We start from the raw sequence: 27,774 nt of genomic DNA, 5'->3' as shown, positions 1-27,774 counted from the left end.
CCACAAGCGTCAAGGCCAAAAACTAAACTAAACTAAAATAATAAAATAAACTAATCCCATACGGATGATCAAGTTGTTGCCAGTTTAGACTCCCATGAATGCGGTGTGGACACCCTCTTCCCTACATCTTCACGAACACCAGAAATAACAAGACTTTTCTGTTTGTCGAACGTAAAGGCCAAGAATGATAGTCCACCAGTGTTTTCCTTGGAATTTCTTTGTGCTCTGTGAGTGGTTAAATACGCTTTGGAAGGTCACAGTACTGCTCACCAGCATCTCAGAAGGTCACACACCCCTGCCCTGTGGACTCAGGAATGGCCTCGTGACTTGGCCAAAAAATGTGGGTGGAAGTGAGAGGGCTACTTTCAAGCCAAAGCTTGAAGAACTTTTTCTAAAAAGGGCCAGAGAGTGAATAATTTAGGCTTTGCTGGCCATAAAGTCTCTACTGCAACTATTCAACGCTGCCATTGTAGCGTGAAAGCAGCAGAGACAAAAATGTAAACAAGTGGGCCTGGCTGTGCTCTAATAAAACGTTAATACCAAAACAGGCATTGGGGGCCCCCCTGGTGGCGCAGTGGTTAAGAATCCGCCTGCCAATGCAGGGGACACAGGTTCGAGCCCTGGCCTGGGAAGATCCCACATGCCGCAGAGCAGCTAAGCCCGTGCACCCCAACTACTGAGCCTGCGTTCTAGAGCCCGCAAGCCACAACTACTGAGCCCACGTGCCGCAACCACTGAAGCCCGCATGCCTAGAGCCCGTGCTCCACAGCAAGAGAAGCCACCACAATGAGAAGCCCACGCACCGCAACGAAGAGTAGCCCCTGCTCACCGCAACCAGAGGAAGCCCGCGCACAGCAACAAAGACCCAAAGCAGCCAAAAATAAGTAATAAATACATTTATTAAAAAAGAAAAAAACAGGCATTGGGCTGACTTGGCCCTTGGGCCGTAGTTTGCCGACACCTGTAATAAACCACTGGGATTTAGGAGTATCATAGATGACTACAGCGTTATCTAGCCTGTGTTTACTAAGATGCCTGTTTTTTAAACAAATTTTTCTTCAGAACGTTTTCTTTTGAAGGTCCCCTATTCATATTTGCCTAGTTTTATATATGACTCTTCTTTTTTTGTTGTTTGATCAATTTGGGAGATTAACCCCTGGTTGCTGCAATTTTCTTATTTTGTGTTTGTCTTTTACTTGAGAAGTTTTTGGCTGTGGAGGGTTTCGATTTTTTTGGTTTGGTTTGGTTTTTGGGTTTTTTTGGCCATGCTGTGCGGCTTGTGGGATCTTAGTTCCCGGACCAGGGATTGAACCTGGGCCCATGGCAGTGAAAGCGTGGAGTCCTAACCACTGGACCGCCAGGGAATTCCCGAGAGTCTTAGGCACATCAGTTTATTTTTTCCAGTATGGTTTATGTCAGAGTTTCTCAGCTTTTGCGCTGTTGTTATTTGGGGCCAGTTAATTCTGGTTGCAGAGGCTGTGCTATGCATTGTGACACGTTCAGCGGCATCCCTGGCGTCCACCCATCAGACGGCAGCAGCGCCTGCCTCCCAGTCTGGCAGAAAGATTTCCTAACACTTCCAGATATCCTCTGGGGGCAAAATCACGCATCATTGAGAATCACTGCTTTATGCCCTGTACTTCTGCCTTAAAAAGCCCTTTCTATGTAATATTTATAAGGCTACATCCTTTATTTACTTCTAGTATTTGTATTAAGTATATATATATATATATATATATGTAATATTGTTATATATTAATATATATTAATTTGTGAAAATTTGCCTTCTGTAATACGTTTAACCTTCCCATCTATTACCTGGAGCTTGCTATATTTTTTTTTGGTCAATGCTATAATTTTTCTTTCATAAGGACTCCTGTCTCTCTTGCTCTCCAAACTGGTAGAAAGACAGAAAAAATTACTTTGAGATAGTGACACATAAAGCACGTAAATCTATGTTTCCAGTTATAAATGACTATTAATTGTTTTCTTTTTAGAAAAGGGAAGGATAAAAGATGTCTGTTCAAGTGCAACAACAAGTTGTCACAGAAATATTCCCATAAAGGGTAAGTAAGTGAGAGGCAGGGCCTCGCCCTCAGGCTCCCCAGGGCCCTGGCCTGCTGTGCTGGTCAGGGCTGCACGCCTGGTCTCTGGGGGTGAGCACCCCGTTGCTTCTGCCCCCCTGCACTCTGGTGTGTCTCTTGGGGACACAGTCCTCCTCTCCCTCCTTCTCCTTCCCCTCTTCCTCCGCTCCTTGAATTCATTTTCCCTCTCGTTTTTTTTCTTAAAGCATTGCCATATTTTTTAAATATTTATTTATTCATTTATTTGGTTGCGCTGGGTGTTAGTTACGGCAGGCAGGTTCCTTAATTGCAGCTTGCGGGCTCCTTAGTTGTGGCACGAGAACTACTAGTTGCGGCATGAAAGTGGGATCTAGTTCCCTGATCAGGGATAGAACGCGGGCCCCCTGCATTGGGAGCGTGGAGTCTTATCCACTGTGCCAACGGGGACGTCCCTCCCTCTGCTTTTATAACATACTTCTTGGGCATTATCTCTGGTCACTCTCCCTTCCCTCTTTAGACGCCAGCCACACTGGCCTTTTTTCTCCGTTAACTTATTACTGAAGTATAACAGGTGCTACCCAATCTGGGGTCCACAGACTGGTGACATCTACAAGCCTGCTCGCCGCAGGTCTGCAAAAATCAGGAGCTTGTAAATCAGCTGTGACTCTGAGCACACTGGTTTCCTAGCAAGACCCCAGTGGAAACAGCAGCGCATTGATTTTTATTCTGGTCAGATTCCTGTCTCATCGCAGGCCGGCATCTTGAGGAGCACTGATGCACCGTGCTTGTGGAAAAATGCAGGTACCTACTGTACAGCTTCAGGAATGAACACAAAGGGAAAGGCCACACGTACCCAGCACCCAGGTCAAGAAATAGAACATAATCCACACCCATATTCCAATCCCTACCCAGAGCCCCAAGGGTCGCCAGCAGCCTGATTTCTCTGAGCATCGTCACTTTGACATGAACGCTTCACCCTCCATCCTTCTCAGGGCCTGCTCAGTATGTCTCCTCCCTCCTTCACACGCTTCGTCCCCAAAGCCAACCCCCTCACCCTCCTTCCTCCTTTGTTACACAGCCTCCAGGTCACCTTGAACAAAGCCTTCTCTGACCCAGCAGGCAGAGGGTATTTTCTCTTGGTTGCACTTGTCACAGGTATCATTTGTTTCTGATAGTATCAGATCTCTTTTTTAAAAAATTTATTTTATTGAAGTATAGTTGGCTTACAATGTTGTGTTAATTTCTACTGTACAGCAAAGTGATTCAGTTAGGTATACATGTATCTATTCTTTTTCAAATTTTTTTCTCATTTAGGTTGTTAGATAATATTGAGCAGAGTTCCCTGTTCTAGACAGTAGGTTCTTGTTGGTTATCCATTTTATGTTTTTCTATTTACTTATTTTAACATCTTTATTGGAGTATAATTGCTTTACAATGGTGTGTTAGTTTCTGCTTTATAACAAAGTGAATCAGCTATACGTATACATGTATCCCCATATGTCCTCCTTTTTGTGTCTCCCTCCCACCCTCCCTATCCCACCCCCCTAAGTGGTCACAAAGCACCAAGCTGCTCTCCCTGTGCTATGCAGCTGCTTCCCACTAGCTAGCTATTTTACATTTGGTAGTGTACATATATGTCCACGCCACTCTCTCACTTCGTCCCAGCTTACCCTTCCCCACCCCCCGTCCTCAGGTCCATTCTCTAAGTCTGCGTCTTTATTCCTGTCCTGCCCCTAGGTTCCTCAGAACCTTTTTTTTAGATTCCATATATATGTGTTAGCATACAGTATTTTTCTCTTTCTGACTTACTTCACTCTGTATGACAGTCTCTAGGTTATCCATTTTAAATATAGCAGCGTGTTAATGTCAATCCCAAACTCCCAAACTATCCCTCCCCTGGACCCTTCCCCCCTGGTAACCATAAGTTCGTTCTCTAAGACTGTGAGTCTGTTTCTGTTTTATCACAAGTGTAATTAACTGTCTGTGTACATCCTGTTCACTGAGTGAAACTCAAATGAGTTTAGAACATGGGTCCATCTTGCTCATTGCTCGATGTCTCCTCTGTGCCTTGCGGTTTGTGCTTAAATAGCTGTCAAATCAATACATTATTCATTCTTTCTCATCAAGTATGAATACCAATATCAGGGCCTCCAGTGACGTGTACAGTGAACTTCATGAAATTGAAAAAGTGCCCCTTCCACCATACACTTGACCTACGTCTGTCAGAGCTGATTCTTGAGACCAGGCCCTTTGCTGCCCTCTGCTGGAAGAACGTAGGAAGTGTGCAAATGGATTACAGCTCTGATGTGACTAGGAGCTCCCCATCCTCCCACCGTAAAGGGGAAATCCTTATTCAGTGCACATCCCACACTACCATATGCAGAGGCCCTGCCAACAATATATAAGTGTGTACAGCACTTTACAGTTGGCAAAGCACTTTGTTCCACATTTTGCCATTTAATCCTCAAAGAGGTATTTTTCGGTCCATTTTCCAGATTCAATTAGAGCATAAAAGACTTGCATGAGCTAAAATCAACCTAGGTGTTTTAATCCCAAGTCCTTTGTCCTTTACACTAAAAAAAAAAAAAACTCCTGGTGTTTTTAGGAAACACAAGTAGGAAGCAAAGAGTCCAGGCAAAGGCTGAGAGCTCTGCATCTGCATCAGCTTTTCCTGTCTCCTTAGCACCTCCACCCTGGCTGTGACTTCTGATTTAACGTCGTGTCTCTGTGCTGTTATCCATCATATGATGTGGAGTCTTGTTGCAGTGTTTCTGATGCCATGGAAAGAGCACGAGACTAGGGGCCGGCACGTCCGGATTCCAGTGCTACCTCCGTCTCACACAGTGTGGTGACCGCCAGCAATTCTCTCTCCAAATCTGCGCCTGAGCCCCCATCTATAACATGAGGATCATTGCCGTTGCCTTTCTTTTGTTACAGGTTGTAGTGAAAATAAACAATAGAATGTGTGTGCTGCTTTCACTATTCCCGTAACTAGCGCTTCTCCTCCAGCCACTGCATCCCCCGCCAGGCCCCTTGTGTACAAGTCATAGAGCTCCGGCCTTCTCCCCAGGCCATGTCTTTGCAGGCATAGTTTCACCCTGTGCCTTTTCTCTATGTTCTGTAAGAACCCCTGTACTTAGTCTTCCCAATCACTCACTAGGTTTTTTTCCATTCTGCTTTTCCTTGTTCTTTTCATTTCCTCCACCAGGCTTTTCATCTCTATGAACTCCCTTTGTTCTTCCCCCGCCCCCGCCGTGCAGCATGTGGGATCTTAGTTCCCCCACTAGGGATCGCACCTGGGCCTCATGCATCGGAAGCTCCAAGCCTTAACCACTGGACCGCCAGGGAAGTCCCTCCCTTTGTTCTTTAATTGCTGACTTCTAGCAGACTTGCCACGTTTGCTCACATTTACTAGAAGTGACCTAATAGATGCGGGAGAGCTCCACACAGGCCTCGCCCTCAGGCTTCCATCCTTAGAGGCTTGTTTACTGAGATGAGGGGTGAGATGGAGCCAAATGCAGGATCATCAGGACCACATCGGAAAGCTGTCTCCCTTCCTTTGCGACATCTTTGTCTGCTTTTGGTATCAGGGTGATGGTGGCCTCGTACAATGAGTTTGGGAGTGTTCCTCCCTCTGCTATATTTTGGAAGAGTTTGAGAAAGGTAGGTGTTAGCTCTTCTCTAAATGTTTGATAGAATTCGCCTGTGAAGCCATCTGGTCCTGGGCTTTTGTGTGTTGGAAGATTTTTAATCACAGTTTCAATTTCAGTGCTTGTGATTGGTCTGTTTATATTTTCTATTTCTTCCTTGTTCAGTCTCAGAAGGTTGTGCTTTTCTAAGAATTTGTCCATTTCTTCCAGGTTGTCCATTTTACTGGCATAGAGTTGCTTGTAGTAATCTCTCATGACCCTTTGTATTTCTGCAGTGTCAGTTGTTACTTCTCCTTTTTCATTTCTAATTCTATTGATTTGAGTCTTCTCCCTTTTGTTCTTGATAAGTCTGGCTAATGGTTTATCAATTTTGTTTATCTTCTCAAAGAACCAGCTTTTAGTTTTATTGACCTTTGCTCTTATTTGCTTCATTTCTTTTTCATTTATTTCTGATCTGATCTTTATGATTTCTTTCCTTCTGCTAACTTTCGGGGGTTTTTGCCAATATCACTGATGAACATAGATGCAAAAATCCTCAACAAAATACTAGCAAACAGAATCCAACAGCACATTAAAAGGATCATACACCATGATCAAGTGGGGTTTATCCCAGGAATGCAAGGATTCTTCAATATGTGCAAATCAATCAATGTGATACACCATATTAACAAATTGAAGGAGAAACACCATATGATCATCTAAATAGATGCAGAGAAAGCTTTCAAAAAAATTCAACACCCATTTAGGATAAAAACCCTCCAGAAAGTAGGCATAGAGGGAACTTGCCTCAACATAATAAAGGCCATTTATGACAAACCCACAGCCAACATCATCCACAATGGTGAAAAACTGAAACCATTTCCACTAAGATCAGGAACAAGACAAGGTTGCCCACTCTCACCACTATTATTCAACATAGTTTTGGAAGTTTTAGCCACAGCAATAAGAGAAGAAAAAGAAATAAAGGAATCCAACTCGGAAAAGAAGAAGTAAAGCTGTCACTGTTTGCAGATGACATGTTACTATACATAGAGAATCCTAAAGATGCTACCAGAAAACTACTAGATCTAATCAATTAATTTGGTAAAGTAGCAGGGTACAAAACTGATGAACAGAAATCTCTGGCATTCCTATACACTAATGATGAAAAATCTGAAAGTGAAATTAAGAAAACACTCCCGTTTACCACTGCAACAAAAAGAAGAAAATACGTAGGAATAAACCTACCTAAGGAGACAAAAGACCCATATGCAGAAAATGATAAGACACTGATGAAAGAAATTAAAGATGATACAAATAGATGGAGAGATATACCATGTTCTTGGATTGGAAGAATCAACATTGTGAAAATGACTCTACTACCCAAAGCAATCTACAGATTCACTGCAATCCCTATCAAACTACCGCTGGCATTTTTCACAGAACTAGAACAAAAAATCTCACACTTTGTATGGAAACACAAAAGACCCTGAATAGCCAAAACAATCTTGAGAAATAAAAACGGAGCTGGAGGAATCAGACTCCCTGACTTCAGACTATACTACAAAGCTACAGTAATCAAGACAGTATGGTACTGGCACAAAAACAGAAATATAGATCAATGGTACAGGATAGAAAGCCCAGATATAAACCCACACACATATGGTCACCTTATCTTTGATAAAGGAGGCAAGAATATACAGTGGAGAAAAGACAGCCTCTTCAATAAGTGGTGCTAAGAAAACTGGACAGCTTCCTGTAAAAGAATGAAACTAGAACACTCCCTAACACCATACACAAAAATAAACTCAAAATGGATTAAAGACCTAAATGTAAGGCCAGACACCATCAAAGTCTTAGAGGAAACATAGGCAGAACACTCCATGACATAAATCACAGCAAGATCCTTTTTGACCCACCTCCTAGAGAAATGGAAATAAAAACAAAAATAAACAAATGGGACCTAATGAAACTTAAAAGCTTTTGCACAGCAAAGGAAACCATAAACAAGATGAAAAGACAACCCTCAGAATGGGAGAAAATGTTTGCAAATGAAACAAATGACAAAGGATTAATCTCCAAAATTTACAAGCAGCTCATGCAGCTCAATATCAAAAAAATAAACAACACAATCCAATAATGGGCTGAAGACCTAAATAGACATTTCTCCAAAGAAGATATACAGATTGCCAACAAACACATGAAAGGATGCTCAACATCACTAATCATTAGAAAAATGCAAATCAAAACTACAATGAGATATAATCTCACACCAGTCAGAATGGCCATCATCAAAAAATCTACAAACAATAAATGTGGAGAAAAGGGAACCCTTTTGCACTTTTGGTGGGAATGTAGATTGATACAGCCACTATGGAGAACAGTATGGAGGTTCCTTAAGAAACTAAGAGTAGGGGCTTCCCTGGTGGTGCAGTGGTTGAGAGTCCGCCTGCCAATGCAGGGGACACGGGTTCGTGCCCCGGTCCAGGAAGATCCCACATGCCACAGAGCAGCTGGCCCCGTGATCCATGGCCGCAGAGCCTGCACATCCGGAGCCTGTGCTCTGCAACGGGAGAGGCCACAACAGTGAGAGGCCCGAGTACCGCAAAGAAAACAAAACAAACAAACAAAAAAACCTAACGGTAGAACTACCATACAACCCAGCAATCCCACTACTGGCCATATACCCTGAGAAAACCATCATTCAAAAAGAGTCATGTACCACAATGTTCATTGCAGCTCTATTTACAATAGCCAGGACATGGAAACAACCTAAGTGTCCATCATCAGATGAATGGATAAAGGAGATGTGGCACATATATAAATGGAATATTAGCCATAAAAAGAAACAAAATTGAGCTATTTGTAGTGAGGTGGATGGACCTAGAGTCTGTCATACAGAGTGAAGTAAGTCAGAAGAGAAAAACAAATACCATATGCTAACACATGTATATGGAATCTAAGAAAAAAAAATGGTCATGAAGAACCTATGGGCAAGATGGGGATAAAGATGCAGACCTACTAGAGAATGGACTTGAGGATATGGGGAGGGGAAAGGGTAAGCTGGGACAAAGTGAGAGAGTGGCATGGACATATATAAACTACCAAACATAAAATAGATAGCTAGTGGGAAGCAGCTGCATAGCACAGGGAGATCAGCTCGGTGCTTTGTGACCACCTAGAGGGGTGGGATAGGGAGGGTGGGAGGGAGGGAGACGCAAGAGCGAAGAGATATGGGAACATATGTATATGTATAACTGATTCACTTTGTTATAAAGCAGAAACTAACACACCATTGTAAAGCAATTATACTCCAATAAAGATGTTTAAAAAAAAAATCCAAAAAAAAAGAAGCAGCTCCTGTGGTCTGTCTCTAATGAATTCACCCACAACGAGGCTGCGGGGAGGGGAAGCAGGAATTGCTGATGTTTGTGTTAACCCTTTTACAATTCCTTCTCCTGAATCAGAACCCCAGATCCCTACTCAGGGGCTGTGAGTTGCCAAATCCCTCCATAGGCAATGTGCAAACTAGTCTAGAGCTCTCCAGGGTTTTCTTTTACTCATAGAGGAAGAAGCAGGGGAACGATCAAACGATGAAGACTTACACTATCCCTTCAGTGATAACTGCCTCACTCACCCCCATCTTGGTTGGAATCAGGCAATAAAATCATAGACAGAGAAATTTTCTCCAGCTACGTGAATGCAAAGAAATATTTTGGGTAGGCAACTCCCATCAGCACAGAGGGATAAACAGGATGCTTATGGAATAAAGGACCTTTAGGTGATAGTCAATGAATTTGTGAATTTAAACACATTCACTGAAGAAGCACAGTATGTTTTATTAAATTATTTTATTTGATGTAGTGTTGGCAGGGGTAGTTTTGTTTATTAGAGACCCCTCTGTTCACATATCTCATCTGCTACTCAAAATGGAAGACTTCCTGTGAATTAACCAGAGGACGCTCCCTACTGCCACTCATGTTATTATTATTACTATTATTATTAGAATTCATGAAAAATTCATGAGGGAGACAGAATGAAGACTGAGGAACGCTAATCTGTTCTTTTCTACTTTCAGAAAAACCTGAAGATGAAACTCTGGATTTTCACTCTCCTAAACTTCCTGTGACCTGTGGTAAGGCAAAGGGGATTTTATATAAGGAGAAAATGAAACAAGGTGAGTTCCTCGATCTTCTGCTCTTTGGAAACCCTAGATGAAGGAATCACTAGAAGGGAAGGAAATATCCACGTGTGTCATTGTTCAGGACATGGACCCTGCAGGCTAGGCTGCAGAAAAAGCAACGCTTTTTAAGAAGGAATTTTCAACCTTTTCAATGTCATGGTACATCTGACGACCAGGCCACTCCCCTCCCACATGGAAGTCATCCATGGACCCTGTGACACATGTCCTAGCCACATAAAAGGCAAATTCTGTCCCAATCCTTCACCAGTAGGGCAGGTTTTAGGGCTTCCTTCAATCTGAGAGAGGAGGAATCAGACTCCCCTGCTACTGCTTCCACCTCACAGGGAGTCTCTGGACCCAGAAAGGTAGAGCATCACAAGTAGGGTGTTGGAGGTTTAGGGTGAATTCAAAGAGGACGGAAGTGGATCCAGGAATGGGCTGTCTTTACCTTACAGGCTCCTCAGAGAAGTGTATTCAGAACAAGAAGGGACTTTGGTTCACACCAAGAGAATTTGAAATTGAAGGAAAACGGAAACAATCAAAGAACTGGAAGCGGAGTGTGCTTTGTAGAGGAAAGACCCTAGAACAGCTGCTGGAGGTATTGGAATAACAAGGGACACATAGGCGATGAGTTTAATTCCTTGAAGGATGAGTGGAATTTCAATATCAGAAGGGTGAAGAAATTCCCGTTAGGCTTCCACAGCATGACTGAGAAAAAGCTAAACGATCATAGAAAAACATTGTGGGTGAGAAATTTAGGAACATAGATTGGTGCTAATGGTGGGGAACTTTAAATGCAAGGAGGGATTCAAGAAGCTTAGCCTGGTGGTATCAGAGGGGGTGGGCTGGAAGGAAACTAGATGGAGACAGAGACACCTGTCTTGTTTCATTAGGAAGTGGAAACTTGGATATTTACCAAAGAAGAACCTCGAGAACAACCCCATTCATTGACCCACCCTCTCTTTCAGAAAGGACTTCTGCTCTGTCCTCCGAGAAGAAGTCTCAAGAGAGAGGTAAATAGCAAGTGAACTTCTACCACATTCTCAGTCGTCATGTTGCCGACTTTCTGTGTCCCAAGGCTTGCCTGGGAGTTCTCGACTTTCCCAGCCTCAAGTCACCTTCCCGTTTCAGCACTGCATCTTCATGACAACTGCTTCAGCACACTGGTACATGTACATGCCACCATTATTTTCAAAGTTAATTTTAAGAAGGGAAAGCAAGTAACTCTTTAAAGTAAAGATTAGGACAAAAGCGTGTGTTTTAGGAAAAGATCTGTATATTTGGATGATTACCAACAAAAGACGTCAGAAATAGAGTGCCCTAGTTTGAAAAGTAGATACGGTATTGAAATAGACAAGAACAGTATAAGAAAGAATAAGAAGATCATCGCTGATTGAACTCCAAGTATTCCTCAATTCAACATGCTCATTACTGGTAGCACCAGAATGGAATAATGTGTTTGAACTGAGCTTTGTCTCTGCACAGCCTGCCTCCAGGTGAAAATGGCAGTCATCCATTGGCTCTACCCGCTGCCCCTCCCCACCTGTCTTTACTTCCGTAAATACAACTTCCAGTCCCGTTAGATATGAACCTCCAGCAGAGGCAGTGGTGCCTCTCCCATCTTGCCCTGGAGGTTAGCCTGACACTTGGCTGGATTCATTCAAAGTTTATAAGGCAATGATCCCCCAAAGCTGTTTATTGTATAAACCATCTTTTCCATGCTGATTTGAAATATCTTGGTATGTTTAGGGAGGCTCCTGGTAATGGCAAAAAATAGGGAAGAATACGGATGTCCATCAGTATTGTAAAATAAACTGATACATCAACAGAATAATACTTTTTAAAAATGGATGGTTTGCAGGTATAGACCCATCCTTCAGTCAGTGGAAAACCACCCAAGGGTTTTAAGGTCAAGAAAGCTTCAGGAAGCTTAAACTGGAAAGAATGTGTATGGAAAGACATTGCTTACGTGAATATGTAAGGCTATGACTAAAAAAATATCTGAAAGAATCAGTTATTCTGGGATGGGATTACAGGGTACATTTGACTTCCATATGATATATTTCTGTACAGGTGGAATTTTTATAATGATCATTAATTACTTTTGTAACCAGAAACAAAATAAAGATATTTAAAATCCAGATCCTTAATGGCCCCAATATTATAGTTCCTTCTTACTCATAATGCTACCAGTCAGCAAATGACAGCCAGGGGCACACTTGACCTGACCATTCAGTCCCTCCATCAGGAGCCACGTTGAGATAAAGAAAGTTTAGTTCTGATCATGAATGGACCAGTGCAGGCCTTTCCCCCAGCAACATTTTTCCACGTCACTGTCACTCTGCAGTATACCCAGTCTCCACTGGTGTCTGGCTCTGTTTATGTGTACCAGCAAGAGATCTGATGCTAATACTATAAGCGTGTGTTTTGTGGCTGCCCTGCAGGCGCTGCTCCCTGGACCCAAGGCAAAATGGGCAGCTCAGGGCCTGTGAGAGCCTCTACTTCCAGAAGGGCCCAGTATGCAGCCAAAAGTTGCTACCCTAATGGCATGTAGTGGGGGACTGATAGTTTTTGCTTTTGTTTTTGGGGGGGTTTTTTTGGACAAATTCTAGAGCCTTTTGTTGAGGAGTCCCCATTCAAAGTGGGCTGAGGTGCAAATAACAGCTTAAATGGGTACAAGTAAAACCTGTGAATGAGGACTATGTTACCCTCAGAGCTCAAAAGGGGTAAAAATGTTGGGCAGTTGTGGGATTGAGTATTCAGAGGGTCAGTTATCGTTTCTTGACAGTGTCAGGAATAGAGCAGCCCTGAGCTGACCAAACAAAGCCCAGAGATTTGCTGAGCTGGTAGGGCCTTGTACTGCGTGTGGGGTGATGACCCTTCCCTTTCCCTGAGTTCCTTTCTGAGTAGTTGTATATTCTGAATGAGTATGTCAAAGGAGAAGGATTTCATCAGTGTGGTGTCATACCTGTGCTCCCGGGGGAAGTCGGATGCAGTCACAATTTTGCCTGCAGAGACTGTGTGTGATGGCAAAGCTGTAGAGGTACCCCATGGTAGCCAGGTAAAGGCGTGTTGTATCCCTGCAAAGGTGGAGGCCAGCTGCAGCTGAGATGCTATTGAAATAAGCACTGAACAGAACATATTAGCCAAATGTGTGACAGTAAAGCATTTACCACTCGCTAAGTGGATGGCATCAGTAATTGCAATAATACTGGGCATAGGGACCTTAATGGGTGGGGCGCCTTTGTGAGTAACGGTATGCCACTAAATTTAAACAAGGTACCCGCTATCCTCTTAGGGTATTTACCAAACATATAACAGAGGACAAACTGGTATACCTTACCTTAACCATCAAAACTGTTGCCTTACCTAAATGCCCCAAGGTCATAACACTCATTGCCCTAAAATATCCTATAGTGGGCATTGATGCTCTGATCCAACAAATAATAAAGTAAAATAAAATTAAATCTTTGACACAATCAGCTTTATAAAATGGACCTTCCTCTCTGTTAAAATAGTTAATAGAACTCAGTATAAATTAAAACAAGGCCTTCGAGGATAGAAACTTATAATACAAGATCTATATATTTAGAGCAAGAGTGATGATCTCTACTTTTTCTCCATTTAACTGCCCAGTTTGGCCTGTTCTTAAACTTGGAAAGAGGGAATGGTGCCTCATGGTGGATGCCCGCAACCTCAGTGCCGTGGCCCAGCAGCCAGCCACACAGCTCAAAGCGTAAGCCAGGAGGGAGCAGAGCCAGTTAGCAATCCACAGCAAAAGAAGAAAGGCCACTGGGCAGGGGGCGTGGTCACCCAGACTCCTGCTTGCTAACCCAAGTGGGTTCAGATAGTGAAACCAATGATGCAACACATGTACTAAGAGAGAATGAAAGATTTGTTACCCACATACAGAGTCTTTCTGGGAAGAGGCAAGGTAGGCCACCCAAGCTGATCTGAAAATGGCTTGAGCTAAGAGAGGGTGTAGCCCGACGTTTTATTCCGGTGGGGCAAGGTGAGGACTCCCTTGCTGGGGCGGGTCTGTCTGGCTTGAACTTCTCACTGTGGTCGAGGGAGGGAGGGCATGTGCTTTCCCATCACCTTGCCCAGATGTGCCAAGAGGGGAAGTTGGGCTTGAAGCCATCAACAGTCAAACATGAAAACCGGAGTCAAACTCTTTATTACAGAATGTGATTGTGGGGTTGTATGTCCTTTCTCTACCATTGCTTTATCATGTCATGTGTGCTGGAAACTTTCACTCCAGAGTGTGGCAAGGGTGGTGGAGTGAGGAGTGGCAATGGTGCTCAAGGCTCTGGACCCAACCGGGGTCTCAGCCGGGAGGATTGGGCCGGTCTGGGCTATCTGGGAACTGGCATCTGTACTCTGGACCAGGGCAGGCCACGTGTCCAGTCAGAGGCAAGAATGGCCGTAGAGTGTCAACCCCAAGAACAGAGAAAGGCAGACTGACAAGTTCAGGATGGGAAGGCCAGAAGGATTCCCTGACATTCAGGGTCGGAGAGTCCTCCTTATGAGGCCCTGGGGCCTAGTAAGTGGAGAGGGTGAGCAGGAAGACCCCCCAGTTAAGAGAGGTGAACAGAGTCCCAGATCAAGATTTTTCACTCTGGCTGAGTGGCTAGATTTGCGAATGGACAAAACATGTCCATCCCTTATGCCCTTGCGCAGGTCCTCATTATTTGTATTATGGACGGTTGAGGGTAGTGGCAGGGTTTCTCTCCTTGGGTGTAACTGATTCCCAGGCCCTTTGAGGCTTTGCTCCAGCTCTTGATGGTCTACTTCCTGACCACCTTCCATCCTTCTGGTGGGGACAGTATCACAGTCGGGCAAAGGCAGAAGGACCCCTCTTCCTGACTCCCACCTTTAGTGCAGAGAAAATGTTCCCTTGGGTGCGTGGAGCCCAGCACTGTCTGTCTTGTGGGGCTGGGAGCGGAACCGGGGTTCCTGCCTGTGAATATCCAGCCGTAAAGACCGTGTTCCTCACATAAATCACTTGTAGAATTTACTACATTTTAAGGCCATGAGAAAGACCCCTATGGTTCCTCAGGCCCCCAAACAACACATTTACACAGAAACTCTCTGTCTTTGTATATCTTTCTTTCTGTGTGTCAGCATAACGTCAGAGACTGTCCTCTGAGCTGCCAACACGTTTGCCTGGCACGGCGCACAGCGGATGAGGACAGCTCTGAGCCAGGCACGGGCAGCCTCGGGGCCAACCTAACTCAGGTACTAATTTACTTTGACTGCAGAGAAAAAGCATTCCTCCTTTCCAAGGCTTGTCAGATGAGACAGTTGCCCAAAGCTGTGTTTTCTCCAATTTCGTGTACTTACAAACCCTCCCCGGGATCCCGTTAAAGGCAAATTTCGATTCAGTAGGTCTGCGATTCTAACCAGCTCCCAGATAACGCGATGCCGCTGGTCCTTAGACCACACTTGGTGCAGTAAGGACTTAAACGACCTTCCAGCCCCTTCCAGCTCTGACAATCTGTGCTTCACGCAGTGATGTGGCAGTTCTTGCCGCCTGCTCTTCTGCGATTGCAAGGCCGGGCTGGTCCTTCGTCTGCGGGCGTTCCCAGTGCGCGCCCCACTGGGTCAGGCCGAAGTGTCTAGTGGGACCCGAACGCCGTGTTCCAGATTCCCGCAGTGTCAGTGTCCGCGGTTCCTTCTGACCCCAGCGGTGCCCGCATTATCTCCCTTTCTAGCAGGAAAACTCCAGGGAATGTGAGGTATGCTGTAGAGGGGGGCCGCTGCTCTGCTGTGACACTTGTCCAAGGGCCTTTCATGAGGACTGTCACATCCCACCTGCGGAGGCCAAGAGGTTAGTGAGACGCAGTCCGCCTCGTGCGCGTACACTTCGCCCAGGCTCTGCCTCTGGTCGCTCCTCTCCACGTGGAAGAGCATCCTGGGCTCGGGTGGCCCAGCGCAGCCCAGTGGGGCTGCAGCCTGTGTTCCCTCTGGTATCAGTGTCTGAGTCCGTGGCTGGGCCACCCTGACTGCCACTGCCTCCGGGAGATGGCCTTTCCTAGTTTCGTAACCCAGACTCCTGTCCAAGGAGGGTAAGGGACGAAAAACACCAGTTGTCTGTGTTCCGTGAGTATTCAGAAAAGGCAGGAAACGTGGCCTGCTTCTCCCATTTCCCCAGGGTCTCGACAGGCTGATGGAGCCTGGGTCCCCCAGGGGCTTAAGACCCAGTTTCCAATACTTGGGGCTGGTGGGCAGGGCTCCCTGTTCTCCCAGCAGCTCTGAGGGGGGAAGGAGAGCCCACCACTTACCCTGACACCACACTGACCCCTTTGTCGCTGCCTTGATGGGAGACCCCCCCTTAGGAGATGTCCCCTTCATCCCCGGCCGCGCCCAATCAGCCATTCCCGAAAGGAAAACGGTGCCTGTTTCCAGGGACCTTGCCCTCGCTCACTTATGTCCGGCCCCTCAGGAGCGCGTGGAGTTGCACCTTCTGCAGGATGAAGGAGTCTTCTGGAAGCCAGCAGTGTCTCGGGGAATCTGGGGTCCTGGCAAGGCAGATGCAGCCCGAGGAGCAGTTGGTGAGTTGGATGGGAACCCCAAGCCTACCCCTTTCCCCTCAAAGAGGCAAAGGGTCCAGGAAAGGGCACCCAAAGGAAGCCTTCAGTGTCTCACTTCAGAAGATGGAGCTTCAGTGCCCAAACATGGAGGACAAACAGAATTCAACCCCCCGCCCCCATCATGGTGCATATTGGCAAACGGGGTCGGAAGTCCGCTGTGCTTGGCTGCCCCTGTTTGTGGTACCTGGGCAAAAGCTTGGCTTCACTTTCTCCAAATAACATTTCCCTTTAAATCCCTCTTCGCACTTTACAGAAATGTGAGTTTCTCCTCTTGAAAGCCTACTGTCATCCACAAAGCTCTTTCTTCACGGAGGCCCCATGTAATGTAAGTCCTATTAGATGTTTCTCATCTTCTGGGCATCTCTCTGACATTAAACCCATTCTGGAAACGTGGAGCGTGCGTCCTGCAGGTACCTCTGTTTGCAGAGAACAGAAGGTTTCGCTGCAGACTCTGGAGTGGCACTGCCACAGTTGAATGGGGTTCAAACTCGATCCCATTGCATCCCTGCTCTGGGACACAGACGAGTTGCTTCTCCTGCCCCGTATCTCAGTTTCTCCTTCTCTTCTGTGGGAATGTCTTTCTTAGAGAGAGCATAGCGTTGAGGGTACAGACTCAGGAGACTTGAACTGTGGGTTCAGTGTAGCTCTGCCAGTTTTTAGCTGTGAAATCTTGGGTAGGTTACTTAACTTCTCCATCCCTTGGTTTCTCATCAATACAACAGGGGTCATTATAGTACCAATCTCTTAGGGTTTTTGTGGCGATCCTATGTTAATATAGTGGCAAAGCTTAGAACAATGCCTGGCACATAGATGTCGGATGTTATTATCAGTATTACCCTGGAAATAAAGGCTTGTGTTGGATCCATTTCAGCGATGACGGCTATGCTAACATCACCTCTCTGATGGCTTTGCCGCTAGATTCGAGATTATGGTGAGCCCTTTAGGGAAGCCATGTGGTTGGACCTGGTTAAGGAAAGACTGGCTGAGAAAGTGTACACAGTGGCCTGGTTTCTACGGGACATACGCCTGATATTTCGCAACCATAAAACATTTTACAAGGTAAAGGGCATTTCCTGCCTCCGTTTCACATGCTTTCTACTTTCCCCTCATTTCTGGCGCAGCAGAGCCTTGCAAGAAGCTTCCCCAGTCTTGTCCCGGGGAGAGCTCAAAAAGACAAGGACTGTAGAAGGAAACTGCCTCCTAACCCCAGGGGCGGAGAGGAGGATGTCCGGAAGAACAGCAAGCAGGACAGGGAAGGGTCCTTGTAAACGGTGCCTGAAAAAAAAATCCATCCTCAGTTTCAGAAAGATATGCTCCTCCCACCGAGGAGTCAATTTCATCCTGCCTCCCTGTTCAAACTAGGGGGAAGGCAGTTCATGCTTCCATGGTCCTTCCTGCCTCAGAAACACAGAAATAAATGAATTAATTAACTTAAATGAAATAAATTAAACATTCAGGATGCTCATGCTTGGATTTTTACTCTTGAACTTCCCAGTGGACTCGAACATCCGGATTTGCCTCCAGCTGGTGTTGCCTCCATCCTTCGTTAGTAGGGAGAGTCAACGAGTTGAGCTACCTTGCGATCCAAGGCATTCTTAGCTTTAGTTTATTGAGTTTTCCCTGATTTTTACTCTCACTTATACAGGTATTTCTCGGGACACATCTAGGTAGATTCTCATCTCCACCCAGCCTCCTTCCTCTCCTGCGTGCCACAAGTTGGCATGTTCACTGTAAGCTGGTGTCCATCCACGGAGCTGGAGGGGAAAGAGTCAACCCAGGGAGCCCCTTGATGCCTGGCACAGTCTTAGCCTTGGAGGACAGAAGGGTCAACCTTTCTTCAAAGAGTGGGCTTTCAAGAAAAGCTTTATCTTTCTCTGTTTTGCACCAAACTCAGGCTTTGCAGGGGTCAAAATCAGCTCATCGGTCAAGATCGCCTGTCAGGTCTAAGTTAACAACCAGGCAGAGTCTCATGCATTTGAACATTTGAGCGGCAGGCAGCGTCTTCCCATCTATTCTGCCTGACGGCGGGGGAAACACAGCGTTCGGGAAAGGGAGGACAGACAGGGCTCCAAAGAGCACGAGTGATTTGCTGGCCCTAATCCTTCATCCTTAGACCTCTGTGTGTTTGCTTTTTTTCTCTTTCAGGCCTCCAACTTTGGTCAGGTAGGACTGGATTTAGAGGCAGAATTTGAAAAGGACCTCAAAGAAGTGCTTCTTTTTCATGAAGCCAGTGAGAACAGCTTCCAGGCTCCTCCTTGATCCTGTTCTGGATGAACTAAGGCATCCCAACTTCAGGATCCAGATGATGTGGCCCTGGCCCTCCTTAGATTGCCAACGAGTCTGGAATGCTATTGGCTGCCTCTTGACTCAAATCCAGACCCTTCAGAGCACTGTCACACCCTCCACCACCTTTTATTGTTCCTTTTTATATTTCGCACCTCAAAAAAATTAAATATTGGCTTAATACTATTAAATACCCCATCACAGTTCATAGTCTCCCCATTGTCTCATAAATCTTTTTACAATTGTTGTTTGAATTGGGATCCAAACAGCTTCCACACACTGAATTTGGCTAATCTACCTCTTAAGGCTCTTTTCATCTGTAAATTCCCCACTGCCTTTTTTCCTTGCTGTCTACTCTTTGGGTAACCTGGGGTCTTTGTCCAACAACATTTTTCATATTCTGGATTTTTCTACATCCCTTTAGTGGCATGTTTTTTTTCTCCCTGGCGTTTTTTGTAAAGTAGAAGTTAGATCTAGAGTCTTGCTTAGATTCAGGTTTGGGTGGGCGCGGGGTGGAGGGGTACTTCGATTTGGCTTTTTAGTAAAGAGACTTCGCAGGGGGAGCTGTGTATTCATTTGTAATGTTAAGATCGTCCAGCAGGTTCAGGTGTTACCAGCCTGACCCATCTGTTATACATCACCCTTTCCCCTAATGATTTTAGCAGCCACTGATGGTCATTGCCTAAACACATTTCACTAGGGTTTGCAAAATGATTATTTTTTTTTTGGCCGCGTTGGGTCTTCGTTGCCGTGCGCGGGTTTTCTCTAGTTGCCGCAAGCGGGGGTTACTCTTCGTTGCGGTGTGCGGGCTTCTCATTGCGGTGGCTTCTCTTGTTGCGGAGCATGGGATCTAGGTGCACGGGCTCAGTAGTTGCGGCACACAGCCACTAGAGTGCGTGGGCTTCAGTAGTTGTGGCTCATGGGCTCAGTAGCTGTGGCTCGCAGGCTCTAGGTCGCAGGCTCAGTAGTTGTGGCACACGGACTTAGTTGTTCCACGGCATGTGGGATCTTCCTGGACCAGGGATCGAACCCATGTCCCCTGCATTGGCAGGTGGATTCTCAACCACTGCACCACCAGGGAAGTCCCCAAAATGATGATATTTAGATTCTGTTATTCATTCTATATTTATTAGTCAGAATTCTTCTGCAAAGAGCTTCCCTTCGATAATACTTGGTTAGCTTGAAATACAGTTTGTATAGGAAATGCGAGATAAATGATGGATCTTTATTTAAAGTGTTCAGATTAATGAATTGTTTTCCTAATAGCCTCTAAAGATAGGCAAGGAGGTTTTTTTCTTTAACGTATCTTGAGCTCATGGATTTAAATATATTTAATATGCTCTAGACCATTGCAGTTAACGTCTTTATTGCTGCTCAAATTGCTTATCTTCAGGGAGTGAGAATCTCTTCAAGTTGGTTCCTGAGTTGTTTTGAAATGACCCCAGCACTCTTTGATATAGTGTATTAGCTACCTATTTCTGTGTAACAAATGACCCCAAAGTTTAGTGGCTTCAAGGAACAATCATTTTATGGCTCACTGTTCTGTGGGTCAGCAATTCAGGCAGTCCTCCATGTGGATGCCTTATCTTTGCTCCACATCTTATTGATTAAGCCCTTTCATGCTTGCACAGTATCACCTCTGCCACATACCATCGGTCTAAGCAGATCACTGGGCCAAATTCGAAAGGAGGGGAAATAGGCTGTACCTCTTGATGAGATGAATGTCAAAGTCACATTACAAAGGGAATGTTGCTTGGGAAGAAATGTTGCCACCGTCTTCAGAAACACCCTACCATAGCCCACCCTCTGACCACAGCCATTCACATCCTTCCCACATGCAAAGGACACTCACTGCCCACCTCCCACCCCAAGAAGTCTCACTCATTGCAGCACTGGATCAAAGTCCAGGACCTCAGCATCTAAATCAGGTTCAGATGAGATAAGTTTCCTTAGACGTGGTTCATTGGATGTGTCCCCTCAGGTGCACCTCCTCTGGAACAAAAGACCTGTGAATTGACGGACAAGTTAGTCTCCCCCACTTTCCAAATATAATGATGATATAGAATAACCACTGCAGACACTTGCATTCAAACAGTGGGAAATGGGTAGCACATAGCAGTCACTGGTCCACAGCAATTCAGAAGTCAAGTGAGGTGCATGTTGCCAGGTCCCCCAATCCCAGGACAGAGAACATTCCTTGATAATCCCATGAGTTATAAATATTATATCCCTCTAATTCCCATCCAACACCACAGGCTTCTTCCATATTTTCCTCCAGGCAATATCTGTGTCTCTCTTCTCCAGTAGTATGTTTACTCATTTGCCCAAATCTAAACTACAACAATAATAGTTCCAGAATTTCTATACTCATACCACTATGAAAACAAAACTAAGCTGAATTCTAAATTTGAGTGGAATTTATTTTTGTTTCTGTTATATATTCAATATACTATTGCAGAGAGTATTTTTTCAGGATTTTGCATTTGTATTTATAAATGAAATAGTTCTGTAAGTTTTCATATATTGCCATAGTCAGATTTAGAGTTAGCCTAGTTTGGTAAAATAACTCATGAAACTTTATACCTTTTTATATGTTCTGAAATAGTTTACAGCATTTTAAATTAACCAACTCTTACAATGATATAGACTAGAGTACTTTGGGGAGATAATATTGACCACATTCTCTGTCTTCCCATGGTGATTAGACTATTCAGATATTCTACTGCTCTTTTTTTAAAAATAGACCTTTATTGGAGTATAATTGCTTCACAATACTGTGTTAGTTTCTGTTGTACACCAAAGTGAATCAGCCATATGCATACATATGTCCCCACATCCCCTCCCTCTTGCATCTCCTGCCCACCCTCCCTATCCCACCCGTCTAGGTCATTGCAAAGCACCAAACTGATCTCCCTGTGCTATGCTGCTGCTTCCCACTAGCTAACTATTTTACATTTGGTAGTGTATATATGTTGATGCTTCTCTCACTTTGCCCCAGCTTCCCCCTCCCACCTCATGCCCTCAAGTCCATTCTCTATGTCTACATCTTTATTCCTGCCCTGCAACTAGGTTCATCAGTACCATTTTTTTTTTTAGATTCCATATATATGTGTTAGCATATGGTATTTGTTTTTCTCTTTCTGACATACTTCACTCTGTATGACAGACTCTAGGTCCATCCACCTCACTACAAATAACTCAATTACATTTCTTTTATGGCTGAGTAATATTCCATTATATATATGTACCACATCTTCTTTATCCATTCATCTGTCGATGGACATTTAGGTTGGTTCCATGTCCTGGCTATTGTAAATACTGCTGCAATGAACATTGTGGTACATCTCTCTTTTTGAATTACGGTTTTCTCAGGGTATATGCCCAGCAGTGGGATTGCTGGGTCATATGGTAGTTCTATTTTCAGTTTTTTAAGGAATCTCCATACTGTTTTCCATAGTGGTTGTATCAATTTACATTCCCACCAACAGTGCAGGAGGGTCCCCTTTTCACCACACCCTCTCCAGCATTTATTGTTTGTAGATTTTTTGATTATGGCCATTCTGACCAGGATGAGGTGATACCTCATTGCAGTTTTGATTTGCATTTCTCTAATAATTAGTGATGTTGAGCATCTTTTCATGTGCCTCTTGGCCATCTGTATGTCTTCCTTGGTGAAATGTCTATTTAGGTCTTCTGCCCATTTTTTAATTAGATTGTTTGTTTTTTTGATATTGAGCTCCATGAACTGTTAGTATACTTTGGAGATTAATCCTTTGTCTGTTGTTTCATTTGCAAGTATTTTCTCCCATTCTGAGAGTTGTCTTTTTGTCTTATTTATGGTTTCCTTTGCTGTGCAAAAACTTTTAAGTTTAATTAAGTCCCATTTGTTTATTTTTGTTTTTATTTCTGTCACTCTAGGAGGTGGGTCAAAAAAGATCTTGCTGTGGTTTATGTCAAAGAGTGTTAGCAAGCATCATACTCAATGGTGAAAAACTGAAAGCATTTCCACTAAGATCAGGAACAAGACAAGGATGTCCACTCTCGCCACTCTTATTCAACATAGTTTTGGAAGTCCTAGCCATGGCAATCAGAGAAGAAAAAGAAATAAAAGGCATACAAATTGGAAACGAAGAAGTAAAACTGTCACTCTTTGCAGATGACATAATACAATACATAGAAAATCCTAAAGATGCCACCAGAAAACTACTAGAACTAATCAATGAATTTGGTAAGGTTGCAGGATACAAAATTAATGCACAGAAATCTCTGGCATTCCTATACACCAGCAACGAAAATTCAGAACAGAAATTAAGGAAACAATCCATTTACCATCGCAACAAAAAGAATAAAATACCTAGGAATAAATCTGCCTAAGGGGACTAGAGACTCATACTCAGAAAACTATAAAACACTGATGAAAGAAATCAAAGATGACATAAACAGATGGAGAAATATACCACGTTCTTGGATTGGAAGAATCAATATTGTGAAAATGACTATACTACCCAAAGCAATCTACAGATACAATGCAATCCCTATCAAACTACCAATGGCATTCTTCAAAGAATTAGAACAAAAAATTTTACAATTTGTATGGAAACACAAAAGACCCCAAATAGCCAAAGCAATCTTGAGAAAGAAAAATGGAGTTGGAGGAATCAGGCTCCCCAACTTCAAACTATACCACAAAGCTACGGTAATCAAGACAGTATGGTACTGGCACAAAAACAGAAATATAGATCAATGGTACAGGATAGAATGCCCAGAGATAAACCCACGCACGTATGGTCACCTAATTTATGACAAAGGAGGCAAGAACATACAATGGAGAAAAGACAGCCTCTTCAATAAGTGGTGCTGGGAAAACTGGACAGCTGCATGTAAAAGAATGAAATGTATCCCTAACACCATACACAAAAATAAAAGCCAAATGGATTAAAGATCTAAATGTAAGACCAGACACTATACAACTCTTAGAGGAAAACATAGGAAAAACACTCTACTGCTTTTTGAATCAGTTCCACTTTTATATTTTTCTAAAAATCATCTACTGCATTTATTCTTTATAGTTGGTCTTATTTCTATCATTTTTTTCTTTCTCTTTTGAATATGTTTGTATTTTTTGTCTACATTTTATTTGTTTTCATCTTCTTTTCTGGAAAGCATTGTAACAGTAATTCTTCTATTTACCTGCAAGTTTTCCAAATGTATTTTTAATTTATTCTTCAAATGTCATAGCCAAAAATAAAATATTTTAATGTGTCACATATTTAAGCCAAGGTGTGTCACTTTTATACCCACCAGCTCCCTAATTCCGGTCTATCCACTGTATAATAATATGGATATTCATTATTAATTTTTCTGTCTTTTACTCTATATTAATTATTTTAATTTTATTCAATTATTTATATGTCATTGTTTTGCTATTTTTATATTATATATAAATTATAATCATGTCAAATATCATATAACATAATTCAAAAGCAAAAATTAAAAATTTGTGTTATGATAATCCATATTCATGAGAACAATATTAATGTTTTCTGTTCTTACTATTTAAGTTTCCCCGCTGGTCTTTTCTTGCCATGATATCTCCAAACTTCCTTTTTTGATCCATCTTTCTGTTGACTGAAGTATATCTTTAAGTAATTTTAAAAGAAGAGTACATGGTTGATGTGTTTTCTGAGTCTTTGCATATCTCAGAACGTCTTCTGTTGTTTTCATTAACTAACAACATAGTGCACTACAATATATATTTTATCACAACTTCTCATCTTCAAAATTGATTTAGACTTTGTTCCACTGTCTTTGAGCATTTTGTTCTACGACTCTAATGTCTGAGTTAAGTCAGAATTCTGTTTCTTTGCTAGTGTGTGAAAACGTATGAAATTCCCCCTTTATCTTTGTAATTATGTGTTTAGTTATTTTTGACAGAATAGGATTCAGTGTAATATTCTTACCACTGATATTGCCTGGCACACTGAGCCTTTTCAGTATACATATCTGGTTCTGTTTTCAGCTCCATTAAATCTTTCTGATCCATTTGTTCTGGGCTTACTTTCAAGAATACCTTTATCCATGCTCTGTCCTCCCTATTTATCATTTTAAAAAGGAGAAAGTATTTCAGAAAGCACTCTTCCTCTTAGGCCATTAGTATGAGACTTAAATATACTAAATTAAAACAATTGCAATTTTATGGTCAATATTTTAAACCTAACAATCTTTTAGCATTTTAACACTGCTAATTGCGGGCTTCCCTGGTGGTGCAGTGGTTAAGAATCTGCCTGCCAATGCAGGGGGCACGGGTTCGAGCCCTGGTCCAGGAAAATCCCACATGCCGTGGAGCAACTCAGCCCGTGCACCACAACTACTTAAGCCCGTGTGCTCTAGGGCCTGCGTACTTCAACTACTGCGCCCGCGTGCTGCAACTACTGAAGCCTGAGAGCCTAGAGCCTGTGGTCTGCAAGAAGAGAAGCCACCACTGTGAGAAGCCCGCACACCGCAATGAAGAGTAGCCCCTGCTCTCCACAAATAGAGAAAGCCCGGGCACAGCAATGAAGACCCAACGCAGCCAAAAATTTTAATAAATAAATTAATTAATTAAATAAAAATCGAACTCCCTTGCTCTTGTTGTGAAAAAAAGAAAAGCACAAACACTATTCACTTTCCCACTGTGGAGTGACACTTGAGATAATGAAATCCAAGGAAGCCATTGTCTTACACACTTTTCCCTGGTTCAGTGGTCTGTTGCATCTCAGGAGCCATCTAGAAAAGGGAGTACCACTCAGTGAGGCCCTCCCAGACTGGACTCCTCGGGCCACGTGCCAACGGCCATCCTAGCTAGATAAAACTAGAGCTAGGACACATTGGCACTGGAGACACCTAGCCCCATGAGCAGCCACTGGCATCTGATGATATACAGAGAGGTTGAGCAGAGACGCCACAGGAACTCTCTCCTCCATCACCCGGATGTCACACGGAGGCCAATTTTCCAGAAGACAGCACGGGGCCTCAAGCAAGAACTCAGTGGCGAGGACAGTGACCCAGACCTGGACACAGGGCATGAGGATCAGCAGGAAGGAGTGGCTGCACGTCCAGAATGTCAGCTGATACCAGAACTCATCTGTCCCGCCGCCCTGGGACGGTGTCCGTTTAATGTGGAGTGACTGTTTGACACGCCAAATGCTGTAGCATCTAGGGGGTGGGATGAGGCAGAAACATCCTTATTTCACAAGGGGAACAGTGAGGTTCTCCAGGCTCCACAGCCCTGGGGCAGAGGCAGAGCAGCCAGGCACTGCGGTTGCCTTGTTCAGATCCAGGGCTCAACTGTGCCCAGCTGTCGAGGTGCGGATGGAGGGGCTGCCTCAGCTGGCCCTATGAATAGGTTCTGGACTGATCCATGGGCCCATGAAAGTGCCCTGGGGAGCAGGGGAGCCCAGTCTCTCTGCCCTCAAGCAGGTGGGCTCTGGCGGCCAGTGAAAGGGCCTTCAGGTTCATGGCACATGTTAGTACTTACCGGAAGTAAGAGATGCCAGAGATGCTCCGGCACATCCTGAGGGTAGGAGTATTCCAGTGTGAGAAGCACATCCTCTTAAAAAGTAAGGTAGAGGATTGGTCCTCACATGAAACAGGCGGGCCGCCCCTCGGCACCTACAGGTGCCAATGCAGCCTAAATTTTCCCGGACGCAGCCAAAGGGCAGATCTGGCCATTTCTGTATCTGCACCGTGACCCTGTTTTTTTTTTTTGCGTAGCCAGTGCCTGATATCAACGCCATCTCAGTTTCCAGTTGCTCAAAGCAGTTTTCCCTGGACCCTCTAGCCCTGGTTCTGAGCTCTTTGGAGAACTCGGACAGAGCAGAACGCAGAGAGGTTTTCCTACTCCCTCTCAGAACCCAGCAGGCTCTCTGGACTTCTGCAGGCGATGGTACAAGGCTGCCCGACCACCAGAGGGCAGTCTGAACCCTCTCCAGAGGCACTAGGTAGTAAAGCTCCCGCAGGAAGTAGGAACTAGAAGAAGTAGTGAGGGCTTTTAAGGGGGCAGAGGTGCTCTGAGAGGCTCTGTCATTGAGCGTCCAGTAACAGGAAAGCCAACCAAGGACGTGTGCCAGGTCGTCCTCAGATTAGGTGAGCTAAGAATGCCAGCTGGACTGTCATGGTTAGGCACACGCTTGGGCCTCTGACATTTCAGTGGAGAGTTCCTGACGGTGACAGGAGGGCCCTTCTGTCTTTTACCACAAGCTTCCAACCTCACAGTTAGCAAAATGTAACAACGGAGGTGTGATAAGCAACGTGGCTGGAGAGACGGCCGTGCAGTCTACTTTTTCATTTAAACGGGTTGGGGTCTGGTGGTAGGCCCACCTTGAAGACGGCCAGTGGCATCCTCAGACGTGGATTCTAGAAGCTCTCATTTTTAAGAATGTCCCATGAGACCTGCTCTCCAGGAGGCTGAAAGGTGGGGATCTGATGAGGAAGCCTCACCGATGAAGCGGTCTTTGGTCCCAATAAAGTGAATTTGACCAGATGGTGTTTGAAGAGGGGTCCCCTGAGACGGCTGCCCATCTGACTGTTTCCCGTTGAAAGGGTCCATGGACCACCGCTTCAGAATCACCAAGGAGCTCCTGAGGATGCAGATTCCGAGGTCCCTGGTCCTGGAGGAGAATGTCTGTGATTGAGCACCAGGAAGTAGTGTTTTCAGCAAGTTTTCTAAGTGACCCTTTTCTGCCCCAATTGAGTTTGGCGTCCATTTTCCTAAGATAAGACTGGTCTTTATCTTTTGACAAAGAAACAAATCTAACCCATGTATCCATGGTGCCAGCAGTAGCGGTGGAACCTGCAACTTCATAGCGAGAGCTGGCTCAGCCCTCTGTTTGTGGTTTGGTTGGTTTTGTGGTTATTTTGTCTAACTTTAATGTTTTGTAGTTTACTTAAGCATTTATTTCAGTATAATTGGTTTTCAGAATTAGTAAGAAGAGAAGAATGAAGCCATATGCAGAAGAAAAAACTAAGCCAGGAAGAGAAAGCAG

At 44.3% G+C, this 27,774-nt stretch overlaps 1 protein-coding gene and 1 long non-coding RNA gene across 8 annotated transcripts in view; both read left to right on the top strand.

Moving 5' to 3' along the window:
• Window positions 1-18,957, top strand: part of SP110 (SP110 nuclear body protein) — a 39,567-nt gene extending 20,610 nt beyond the window's left edge. The window contains exons 13-22 of one of the 7 annotated variants that reach the window (XM_033425739.2): window positions 1,998-2,066; window positions 9,771-9,869; window positions 10,331-10,473; window positions 10,844-10,888; window positions 15,000-15,113; window positions 15,593-15,705; window positions 16,321-16,429; window positions 16,722-16,793; window positions 17,387-17,527; window positions 18,614-18,957. In XM_033425739.2, the coding sequence (XP_033281630.2) occupies window positions 1,998-2,066; window positions 9,771-9,869; window positions 10,331-10,473; window positions 10,844-10,888; window positions 15,000-15,113; window positions 15,593-15,705; window positions 16,321-16,429; window positions 16,722-16,793; window positions 17,387-17,527; window positions 18,614-18,727 (1,019 nt within the window). In that variant the 3' untranslated portion in view covers window positions 18,728-18,957. Of the gene's footprint in view, window positions 1-1,997; window positions 2,067-9,770; window positions 9,870-10,330; window positions 10,474-10,843; window positions 10,889-14,999; window positions 15,114-15,589; window positions 15,706-16,320; window positions 16,794-17,339; window positions 17,528-18,613 lie in introns of those variants that run through there. The other 6 variants (XM_033425733.2, XM_033425755.2, XM_049712524.1 and 3 more) reach the window with 6 other exon arrangements.
• Window positions 2,074-9,561, top strand: LOC117200879 (uncharacterized). Its single transcript, XR_004482637.2, has 2 exons — window positions 2,074-2,864; window positions 4,747-9,561. It is a non-coding gene; the product is annotated as an uncharacterized LOC117200879 (long non-coding RNA).
• Window positions 18,958-27,774: the final 8,817 nt, after the last annotated feature.

This window comes from Orcinus orca, chromosome 7, assembly GCF_937001465.1.
Source record: "Orcinus orca chromosome 7, mOrcOrc1.1, whole genome shotgun sequence".
Taxonomy (NCBI): Eukaryota; Metazoa; Chordata; class Mammalia; order Artiodactyla; family Delphinidae; genus Orcinus; species Orcinus orca.
This window is presented reverse-complemented; position numbering and strand designations above follow the sequence as displayed.